The following is a 12,136-nucleotide window of genomic DNA, read 5'->3' as shown; positions in this document are numbered from 1 at the left end:
GTGTGAAAACAGAGTTGCAGTTTAGATTGTTCTTCACGCCTTGAAGTTTTTTTATTTTTGTTTGTTTGTTTTTTGGGCAGACAACGGCCTCATTTCCAAGGACACGTTGCCCACCCAGGGCACCACGCTAGAAGCTCTGCTACGAGGCGAAGGTCTCGACAAAAGGAACTCCAGGAACGATGAGGAGAGTTTGCTGGAGATCCAGGTGCCTTCAGTCACAATATATTTTTCACAGCACTTTAGAACATTTACTTTTGAGCAAAAAAGAAAAAATAAAGTGGTGCAAAGGAAGAAACCTTTAAATGTCGGAGAGAATCTAGCTAAAGGAACTAAAAAAGTCCTCTTCACAAAACTTGGCTCAGCTCTTTCGGGCAGTCAGTTTTGCTCTTCAAAATTATACAGCAAGAAATGCGGTGAATTGAACAAATCAGTCAGTGAAGCAATGAAGGAGAATGTGTATCTTCTATACAGTCAACCGTCGCTATTCACAAAGGTTAGAGACCTGCTGTAAATAGCAAAAATCCTCAAATACTTGACACACCCCCAAAATGATGTATAAGTGTCAAATTTATAGTCTAAACCCTAAATATAATAATAAATAATGGTGATAGCTGTATATAGAACCTTTTAAGAGACCCAAGGATATTCAACAATAAGTCATGTGGAGATAATTAAAATGTACATTATATTAGGAGAGAAATGTTAGGGGAGGAGGAGCTAGCATTGGCCATCAGCTGCTATTCGGCCGGCTTGACAGCGAACAGCAACATGACGAAAGATTCCACTTGAGGTCCGACAGGCAGACGAGGCTCCTTGCGGGGTTGATGTTAAGTCCTGTAAGTGCCAAACGAAAAATAGTCATTTGCGATACGTATTTAAAAAATAAATAAATAAATCTTTGTTTCACTGAGTCAAAAATATAAGAAAATGGCTACAAGGAAAGTATTAATTGGTATTACTACGGGTTTGCAAAACAGCATCATACACACCAGCATCCTCATACTTCTGGTGCATTTTGGGAATTTTCAATGTCACTGTTCTATTCATGGCGGCACGAAATGAAATGTTCTGAATATTTGGAAATCTACAATGAATTGTTTTACTTTTTTTTTCTCCAGAAAAAATTGTAGGTGAGCCGTCGTGAATCGGCTCGGGTTGACTGCAGAGGTCTGGACTCGAGTCACGAATTTGATGACTTTAGACTCGACTTGACAAAATGTCACAAGACTTGGAACTCGACTTGTACTTGAACAGCAATGGCTCGTGGCTTAACTCGGGCACGAGCTCATTGACTTAAAAAGACTTGCCACTTTTCCTCCTAAAGTAATAAAAATCAAACACTGCAGTTGTCTCAATAGCTCACCAGACTATTTTATTGGAACTACAGAATGATCTAATCTTAAAGATGTCCTCAACAGATATCACTCAGGTGGAAGTGTCCCAACATAATAAAGCATATTTAGAGGTAATTTCTTTTAGCAGTTGTCACCCTGTTGGGCACATACAAGGAGAGGAATTGAGCAGAAGTTCACTCTTTCAGACACTACCTAAAGGAATGGTTTTATTAAAAATTAAACACAGTGCAACATAAATCCACAATAAATGTGGCAGTTACCTAAGGTACACATTGCACGAAGTAATGGTATCATACACAGAAATGACAATGACGATTATCGTAACAATAAGGACTTTTTTTTTATTGGGAAAAGAAAATCCAGATTGCATTGTGGAAATCGTTCAGCTCGACGTCACTTATGCTTAGTTTTCGTTAACTTTAGCAGCTAGCTTTGTGAGCGATCATGCAAATAGTTACATGGAATACATACAGTCAGGTTTAGTCAGTGTAATGTTCTCAAGAATCAAAAACAGTGTGAAAAAGTAAGCCATAGCGTAGCATTTTCATAGAATAACTGAAAACATATTATTGATTTGCTTTTGAAGGGGCAAAAACTAAGCGAAAAATAAATCTGTATGGATTTTAAAATATATTACATATATATTATATATTATATATATATATATTATATAAGTGTGTATATATATATATATATATATATTATATAAGTGTGTGTGTGTGTGTATATATATATATATATATATATATATATATATATATACACACACACACACACACACACACTAAAATATATAATTACTTTGTTGTTAAAATGACTTGAAACAACTCGAAACTCGAATTTTAGGACTTGTGACTTGACTCAGGACTTGCTTGTCATGACTTGGGACTTGACTCGGGACTTGCATGTCTCTGTTTGGGACTTGACTCGGGACTTGAGGGCAAAGTCTTGAGACTTACTTGTGACTTGAAAAGCAATGACTTGGTCCCACCTCTGGTTGACTGTATATAGTTTCTTGGCTACTCGCCACCGTAAGGACGGACCGCTGCACTAATGTGGAGACTCAACTCAACCTGATTTATAGCGCATTTCCAAAAACAACCACAACTGTCACAAACTGCTGTACATAAGATTGACCATAAAACACAAACTCAAGACAAGTGTCCTCCCCTGCACTCGAATCCAAGTGGCATCAACTGTCTCTTTGTCCGCCATAGACCAAGAGGTTGCCTGCTAGTCATGTTAAACAATTTCCACAACTCAACTCCTTCCAATTTCAAGAAATTTAAATCCAAATTGAAACATAAGCAGACCTAAAACAATGTGGTTTTCCAAACTGCATCCTCATGTCAGAGAGTTCTGGAGGCAGACGCAGCAGAAGATGCTTTCAATGATGACGATGACTACGAGGTGGACACTCCCAAGAGGAGACACCGGGGCAAAGGAAGGGTAAGTAACTAGATTAGAAGCACACACTTGAGATGTGTACAGTTCACTACCACGCAACTGCTACTGCTCTTATGTTCAAGGTTAAATGTTTGTCTTTAGGGTCGGGGCTCAGGCCGTAGGAAGGCAGACCTGGATGACGACAAGCCATATGTCTGTGACAGTAAGTCAACATTACAGCAGCATCACATCCTCATCATTGCAATGTTGAACTTGTCTATGAGTAACTAAAGTCACATGCTGATTTTTAATATCGTAACCAATGTTTCAAATTTGAGGGACCTCACACATGACGAGGAAAAAAAAACATTGTTTTTACTGCTTTTATAGTGTGTAGTGGACTCTATGAACAACAGAACACGTTACATGAGGATGGCTGATGTGTAGTAATAGTAGGGGGAAAAAAGACAAGCTCCTAGGGTAACACAACCTCAATCTTTTCCAATGCTTTAAGCAACATTTACAAGTTGTTAATATTACATTAAGAAAAACCTTTTCATAAATCACTATTTTGTCTTATCACCGATACCATCAAGAAATGGTAGACACACACACAAAAAAATAAAGAATATGGACTATTACATCGCGATGTACATTAAGTGTAGGGGCCCAATAAGGGGTCCAGTGAGTGTATAATATTCAGTTCACATTGTTGAATTAAATCTACTGTGATTTTTAACAGGGTGAACTAGTGTTCTTGCAGGAGGCTCAAGTAATTCTTTGCATGCAAGTTGGATGTGGGAAAATGGAGCTTGGGGTTGTTTCACGTTACATTTGCGACTGCAGTATATGGACAACACTTACTCAGACTTTTTTTTTTTTTTTTTTTTTTTTTTTTTTTTTTTTCCCCCTTCCCACCCCCAGACAGATACAAACAAAGGAATAATTCCAAATCATCAACCTCTGGTAACTTGTCTAAGTTTAATTCTAATGTCTTTGCAATTTTTTTGTGTTTTGATTGATGATTTTAGAGGATTCCTCACTGTGTGTGTGTTACAGTCTATGCGAAGCGCTATAGGAGCCGTACGGGACTAAGCTACCACTATACCAATTCCCACCTGGCAGAGGAGGACAGAGCTGGGGAGAGGAGCACTGTGACATCCAGGTCTCCTTCTCTGCAGCCCGCTGACAGACACAAACGTAAGAACTACTGTTTCAAAATAGCTTTGCCTTTCTGTGCCAAAGTGTTCAGTGAGGCTGTTCCAAAAAGGCTTGATATGTTCATCTTATTCTGGTGCCTCTCCATTTACATGTCCTCTGGTGTTCCACAGGGAACCAATATTATTGATAGTCTGCTAATGCCCGGCCAGCTCTTAGTCACAACTTCAACAATCAAAATGTCTGCAGATAGTGTTTCATCTCTGTTATTTGCTACGTAACCGTTAATGCAGCATAGCACAGTTAAACCAAAAGTATAGAAAGTAATTGGACGAGTGGTTAGCACGTGTGCTTCACAGTACCATGGTTCGCGGTTTGAGGTTCTGTCCTGCGCTTGTGTGAAGCCACCACTGGCTTTGCCCAGCCTAGTTGGTCATGGTGGAGGAACTCTGTGTGTGTGGTGCAGTTATTATGTAAATTAGAGGAAGTACCAAAGAAGAATTGCAACAATTGGCTAGATTTGTGGAAAAGATGTGGTGATTGATCAGTGTTGTATGTTGTACATAAATTCTCGCTGAAGTCGCATTAGTACTTAGCGATGCAACATCATGAAAACCTGGAAGGTCTAAATTTTATGGTTTTTTTTACATTTCTCTCAGGTCCAAAGGCTCCCATCGGCACCAGGATTCCCAACCGATACTGTGAGAAATGTCAGAATGCCAACAAGAAGCTCATGAAATCTGGCTCCCCCTGCACAACTTGCCAATGCACAAGTGAGTTAGAGCATTTCCTGTTTTGTTTATCGTCACGCTTTGTCATCACCTGCACACAAACAAAATGCAAAAAGAAAACGGGTACTCCTTTTGATACTCACTTGAAGTTCCACCCGATTTTACGGTCTCATATGAACTCCAATTTTCACCACTTTTGGACTTTGGACTCTAGAGTGCCCACTGTATATTAAAGGGGACAGTACAGGAAATGTAATTCTTAAGTGCTTTTATACAAATAGCTGTGTCTGTGGAGTGCCTGCCCCCACCCGTCAAGTGTGTAGTTTCACAACCAAGTAAATCTTAGTTATCTGCTCATTAGCGTAAATTAGCCCGACTGTTGGGCTAATTTACATAACAGTAATGAAGTTTCTCCTCCGATGACATGATAAGTTAGGGTGCATATTAAAACTAAAATAATACAAGAATGACAAAAACACAAGATTAACTATTAAATCTTAAGTCCTGCTCTGTTTATAAACTATCTGAAATCCATTTTTAAAGGTCCCGTATTTTGGTTATTTAGACCTCCGTAGAGTGAAACTCTAACATAGACTTAGTATAAAAGTGTCAATTTCATTTCGGAAAACACCTTCGTTTTGTCATACAAGTTCCCAGAAAAGGCCCCTCTGACAGCTACTTCTGTTTGACCCAATTTTGTATCCGTTTTGTCCATATTTGGCTAAGACCGCCCCCTTTCCTCTGACTGGTTGCCTCGGTGTAGAAGACTCACTTGTAAGAGCAGACGTCTTTGTTCTTTTGACAGCGCTGGCTCGGGAGCGGAAAGGGAAGGCGGAGATCGTCGCTAGTAACGTAGATAAACTCGAGAAATTCGAATGACATGATTTCAGGCCTCTCTGCAGGAAAACGTCTGGAACTCAGGAATGCGTGGTCGATTTTAATTCATATTTCACGTTTGCAAAGGCACCACAGAGGCAATATTACATCCCAAATACTAGAAAAAGTTGGTTTGGCAAAATATGTCCCCTTTCATATGTCACTGTCAAGAACCTAAAAAACTTCCACATAGGTTGTGTAAAGCATTCTATAATTGGTTATCTTTGGGCTATTTTGACATGAGCATGTCACAGACATGTTATTAAGATTAATTAAATACTAGTTACTTACTAATTACGTGGCATTTGCTGCAGGCCTCAGTCCCTATCACCCATAAATAGTGGGGGTTTACTGTATACACACACATCTGGTAGCATAATCTTGAGAATACAAGCAGCTTTATTGCAAATTCTGTACTATGTATCCCTCGTCCATTATCAAGCTTGCATACTGTATTGGAATGGAAAATGGAATACATAGCATGTTTTCCAATATAATCATTTTTGTTGGTTGGTGAAAGAAATGGGAAGAAAAACAAACGTGTTTGTAATTAATTATCATTTATTTGAATGTAACATATGCAACTTCCGATTGTTTGTAAAGTCCCATGGGAAGTTGTTGTCTTCCCGTCACCCGCGGACTCACTCTGCTCCTCTTTGTCCCGTGAGCCAGCTGACGGCGTCGAGGAGAAGGAGGAGGGAGGCGGCAGCGCGGGCGGCGCCGAGGAGCTGTTCGCCACCACGTCGGAGAGCGACGCCTCCACCTTTCACGGCTTTGAGGACGATGAGCTGGAAGAGCCCGCCGCCAACAGCAATGGATTATCCAGCCGCCACAGATAAACACTAGCCTTTTCCATCTTCAAAAAAAACAAACAAAAAAAAAATCTGGATTCATCTCTGGCAAAAATCTGCTGCTTCTTTTTTTTTTTTTTTTTTTTTTTAAGTTTTTGTTTGCAGAAAGCACAATGTGATCGCTTCAGGACAAAAGAAACAAAAAAAAATTTATCTACTGGACATTAATTTATGAACATTTATTTATAGATCTATAAATTAAGTCAATTAATGACTTGCAAAACTTTGAAGTTTTTTCCCTTTTTGGAGCTGAAGGAGCATAATAATGTGTGAACAAACAAACAAAAAACACTGGAGCAATCATAAATTTGAACAGAGTAACCTTTTAATGTCTGCAGGCTGTTTGAATGTCATTTAAAAGCCTTGACTGGAACTTTCTGGAGGATCTTGCTATGAGCTCTGTGACTCTGGATTATATTTGTTTTCAAACATGAAGGAACCAGTGAACGGACTACCGCAAACCAATGGCGATGTTTGGAGATGTAGTCTATTTATTTTCTTTATAGACACGAGCGCCTTAGTGAATGAAAGGTAAGCAGACTTGATGGGGAAAAATCAGAGTGTTTGTGTTACTGTTGCTTTTTGTTTCTTTGCCCACTTAAAAAAAAAAAAAAAAAACATTTTCATCATCTAGTTACAAAGTAGTCTGCAAAAGTTTAATTCAGGTAACGTTGCAACTTTTTTCATTTCCGAGGTAATTGCAACTTTTAAATTTTTTTTGGATTCTCTACAAACCTGAACCAAATTGTAGTGCATGGTGAATATACCGCAGCTGTAATAAATATTTAACACCATTTTTCTCAAATATATTTCCAAAGGTGCTATTGACATGAAAATGTCACCAGATGGAGGGAACAACTCAAGTAATCCATACATACAAAGAAAGTAGATCAAATAAGATCAGAAATTAACTTGTGTAAAAATGTGCAATGACAGGGAAAATGTATTGAACACGCCAACTGCTATTCATTTAGCACTTTGTACAAAAGCCTTTGTTTGCAATGACAGTTTCAAGATGACTCCTGTATTGAGAAACTAGTCGCATGCATTGCTCTTGTGTGATTTTGGCCCATTCCTCCACACAAGCACTCTTCAAATCTTGAAGGATCCGTGGGCTTATTTTATGGCTCTTGAGTTGCAGTTCTTTCCATAGATTTTCGATTGGCTTCAAGTCAAGTGGTTGGCTGGGCCATTGTAGCAGCTTTAGTTCTTTTTTCTTTTAAACCAATTGAGAGAGTTTCCTTGGCAGTTTGTTTTGGATCATTATCCTGCTGAAATGTCCACCCTCGTTTCATTTTCATCATCCTTGTCCATGGCAAGATTTTTGTCAAGGGTGTCTCGCTACATTTGCCCATTCATCCTTCCTTCAATAGTGTGAAGTTTACCAGTACCATTTGGTGAAAAGCAGCCCCACACCATAATGTTCCCACCTCCGAACTTGACTGTTGGTATGGTGTTTTTAGGGTGATTTGCAGTGACATTTCTCCTCCAAACGTGGTGTGCCTTATGGCATCCAAAGAGTTAGATTTTCCTCTCACCCGACCATACTCTCAGTATTGAACTGGCTTATCCAAATGTTGTTCAGCAAACTTTAAACGAGCTTTGATATGCTTTTTTTTTTTTTTTTCAGCAATGGTGTATGGCGTGATGAGTGTGCATACAGGCTGTGGCGGCGGAGTGCATTACTCACTGTTTTCCTTGTGACAACAGTACCTGCTTCTTCCAGATATTTTTAAGATCTCCACAGGTGGTCCTTGGCTCTAGGACAATTCTTCTGGTTATTCTTTGCACTCCTCTGTCAGAAACCTATTTGCCGTTTTTGTGCTCGTTTTGGAGCCCTGTCTAATGAAAATATTGCTTTGGCACCATATTATGGCCAAGTAACCATGTTGAAGTGATTGGAGGAGCTTCATTTAATGAGGTCATAGCTGTGTCTAGAAAAAAGTGCTTTGCTGCCACCTTTCTTTTACTAGATTTTTGTTGTTGTTGTGCTACTACGGCAGGGCTCAGTCCCTATTCAAAGTATTTACAGGAAAATGTGAAGTTTTATTCTAACTTGACTTTTCTGTGTCGTAGGAGCACTCTGCACAGGAGAAACAGACATAGTAAACAAGGATTTAACAACTCTTCCTGAATTTGGGCCTAAATGTACGTGACGAGGAGCGGACAAGTCCAACGTCCGCCAGACTCGCAGGCCGTGTGACTTCCGTGAAGCGCCCCTGACCATGTGAATAACTGATTTTGTTTTGTTGCGGGGGGCAGAGGAACGTTGGATCAGAGCCAGCTTCACCGAGGACTACGGCAAGACAAACAAGAAGGCCTTTGGACTTGTCGGGGCCTGAATGAACCCCACAGCTCCCACCCTCCCCCACTTCCTGCCCGCTTGTGCCGTGTGAATGCGAGTGATCCGATGTGACACCAATACGTCATTATCCTCATCACTGTGCCAGCCTGCCGCTCTGCACTGCAAACCAGCTATGACAGCCATAAGCCCCCCCCCCTTCCACCTGATTGGACCAGTGACCCTCCCCGCCCCCTTCCCTCAGCCATAGTTGGTGCTTAATTAGTACACGCAGACCTCTGAACCTTTCCGCTCGTCGCTTGACTTGAATTGTCGCGTCTCCTCACTGCGCTTCTAGGGTGCTTGGTATATTTGTCAGATTTTGGGATAAGCGGACAGATACCTCTGGCCGCCAAACTACTCAGGCATCCGTCATTAACGCTCTGCTGTTGATTGTTGGGCCTCTCTCTTCGCAGCCCAGAATCACGTGATTGTATTGAGCTGCCGCAGAGGGACAATAACATCACACAAGGGTCCCGTGATGAATGAGCGCACACGACCAGGAACGCTGCTGAAACGCTGGAATAATTTAGTGTGTGTGCGTGTGCGTGTGTGTGTGCGTGTGCGTGTGCGTGCGTGTGTGTGTGTGTGTGTGTGTGTGTGTGTGTGTGTGTGTGTGTGTGTGTGTGTGTGCCTGTGCCTGTGCCTGCGCACGCGTGCACGTGTGCTTGGAAAGAAGGCCTAGTCGTGTGATCTTTAACATTGGACATTGAAGGATCAATTAGGGATGGGCAGTTGACGTCATTCCTTTGATTGGATATTTTTAATGGGGTGAAAAGCAGCCATTATTTATTTCAAAAACAACTTTGTTCACGTTATGACTTGTCAATTTTTTTTCAAAAAATATTTTCAATTTGTAACATGACTTTCTCTTGTAATATTACAACTTGTAATATTGCAACTTTTTCATAATTTTACCTTTTTCTTGGAATAAACTTTTTAAAAAATGAGCCTATTCTCGCAATGTTAAAACTTTTTAAATATTGGTAATTTTTTTGAATTTGACTATTTTACTGTAATTACAACTTTTTATTACTTTCCTCCCCAAAAAAGTATTCTTGCAACCTCATGCATTTTTTGACTTAGTGGAATGTCTTATTCTCATCATCTGTGTTTTTCCTGCCCCAAAAAACAGTTCTTGTAATGTGACGTTTAGTCATGAAAAACAGCTTATTCTCGTAATACTTTACTCTCCGAGCCACCATCCAAGAAAGTTGTAACTTCAAAAAGACTATTCTCGAAACTTTTACTTTTTTGGGGCAAAGATTTACAAAATTATCCTCTAAAATATGACAATTTGATTTTCCACAGAGGATGAATTATCTATCCATCTATCTCATATTCTTGTAATGTTGACTTTTGTCTTGAAAAATAAGACCATTATAATGTGATGACTTCTTTCTCGTAATAGGTACATTTTTAAAGTGCTGATTTTGACTCATTACATGTGCTTTTCTTTTCTGCCGCTTATATGCTGTCCTTTGTCCATCACAAGAAATGTTGACTTTATTCTCGTAACTTCCCTATTACAAATTTACTGGCTTCATTCTCGTCACCTCATGGCTTTTTTTCATGATTTAAATATTTCTAATTTTTCAGGCCATGGATTGAATAAACAGCGCCTCTGCAGGTCCAACTAGTAGTGCACTTAATTGCTTCAAGACGAGATTCAGCGACAATCAACTCCGCACAATCCAACGGATTCTTAAGGATTTTATAACATTTTTAACATATTAAAAGCTTTCTTGTATTATTGTAAATTTATCCACATAACAGGGCTTTTTCTTGTAATCCATCGTAATGTTCAGACTTTTTTTTAGCGAAAAACTTATTGGAACATGACTTTTGTTCATGTTTTTTCTTGTCCTATTAAAACCCATTTTCTTAACTGAACTTAATTATATTCTGACTTAAAAAAATAGTGAACCACTTATTTTCTTTAAACTATCTTCATAACAGTGGTTTTATTGTTTTAAGTTAAAAAGAGAATTTATCTGGATTTCACAACTTTTGAAACGTTTCCTCATACTCTCCCCCAAAAAATCCATTAAACAACAAATTTTAAATAGATTTTTACTACTTTTTGATCTCTTAACAAACCAGTTAAGTTTAAATCTGCAGCACCTCTGCTGGTTTTGACTCCAAAACACGATTGAAAAAAAATTCTGATGCCCATCCCTAATGAACTTCATCTGTGTTGCCCCCCCCCCCCCCCCCCCCCCCCCAGGGTCCCTTCTCGCAGTCGCTTTCCCTCCATCTCCCCGTGTGTTTAATCAGCCAAGCAAGCAGACAGCCATCCTGCACGCGCTGCTCAAGTGTGGCGAAAGTCCTCAACAACAACTGAATGCAGAAGTCATCTTTACCTAGACCAAGACACAGCAATAACACCCCCCCCCCCCCCCCCCCCACCGCGATGGGTAGTAATCGTAGTGTGTGTTTATGTGTGCGCGCGTGCGATTACGTTGGGAATGGAGCCGACAGGAGATGAAATGGACACAACACAAGGTGGTCGTTTCATCTTCTGCTGTACATGTCGAAATGGACATAATGAAATTCTTTAAACTATTTTTATTCTGTAAAAATAAAAATGGTAATATGTATTTTTTATTATTATTATTATTACGATTTTATCTATTTTCTTGAAAGAAGCAGACAGAATCGTGCACCTTGGATGTCTAAACTGGCCAGTAGTAAAAAAAAAAAAAAGTTTCAGAATGCAGCGCAATAGCTGCTGCACTTAACGCTTCTGCTCGTTGCAGTCGGTTGTTGGCACTCATGTTATCACTCCAATCTGCGTTGCAGAGTTTCGTTGTTCTCGAGCGCAGTGATTTCCAACCGCAGCGCCGCAAGAGATCATCAGGCGTGTTGCAGGAGACGATCTAATTTTCACTGAACAGCTCCTAAAACTATTTAGAGTACTAGTGAGCAATCATTGCTCCATCCATGCCAGCAACGTACAGTGACACGCGCAGCACAACTAAATGCTCTTCCACTAGATAGCACAAGGTACAGTAGTTGCTATTTAACAGAGTAATATAACAAAAAGTCAAGGGAAAAAAACGAAATTAATCGATAACAGTGATTTGTGGGGGGCCTGGTATATTAGTCTGTCAGTTTTGGCCAAGGCTAAATTGTTTTGTACCGTGCTCTGAACCTCGAGTTGGCATTATGGAGCTGTTCCTTTATTTTCAGGGCACAGGGACTGAGCCTTGACACCAACGCCAATAAACTGAATTGATGCACCCAATTATTTCTATAAAATAAAAAAAAATAAAAACATATAACCTACCACAAAGTACATTACAAAACAGTTTGTATCAAACTCATCTTACATTACCCTTAAAAAAAAAAAAAAGCCCAGAAGCACGTGCGGCAGACTCTCCTTGAATTCCACTAACAACCCAGGTCAAACTTACTATAGCGCCTAAGCTTGCTTTT

At 39.7% G+C, this 12,136-nt stretch overlaps 1 protein-coding gene across 6 annotated transcripts in view; it reads left to right on the top strand.

Moving 5' to 3' along the window:
* LOC133413001 (zinc finger protein DPF3-like) overlaps positions 1–11,184 on the top strand; it is a 31,273-nt gene extending 20,089 nt beyond the window's left edge. Inside the window, exons 4-12 of one of the 6 annotated variants that reach the window (XR_009769818.1) lie at positions 81–205; positions 2,709–2,804; positions 2,904–2,964; positions 3,666–3,707; positions 3,801–3,941; positions 4,559–4,672; positions 6,179–6,888; positions 7,988–8,104; positions 8,434–11,184. Coding sequence is in view for 1 of the 6 variants with exons in the window: in XM_061696855.1 (XP_061552839.1) it covers positions 81–205; positions 2,709–2,804; positions 2,904–2,964; positions 3,666–3,707; positions 3,801–3,941; positions 4,559–4,672; positions 6,179–6,345 (746 nt within the window). In the remaining 5 variants the exon portion in view is untranslated. The other 5 variants (XR_009769817.1, XR_009769819.1, XR_009769816.1 and 2 more) reach the window with 5 other exon arrangements.
* The last annotated feature ends 952 nt before the right edge of the window (positions 11,185–12,136 follow it).

The sequence above is a fragment of the Phycodurus eques genome, chromosome 14 (genome assembly GCF_024500275.1).
Source record: "Phycodurus eques isolate BA_2022a chromosome 14, UOR_Pequ_1.1, whole genome shotgun sequence".
Taxonomy (NCBI): Eukaryota; Metazoa; Chordata; class Actinopteri; order Syngnathiformes; family Syngnathidae; genus Phycodurus; species Phycodurus eques.
Note: the sequence above shows the minus strand (reverse complement) of the source record. Positions and strands in the feature narration are given on the sequence as shown.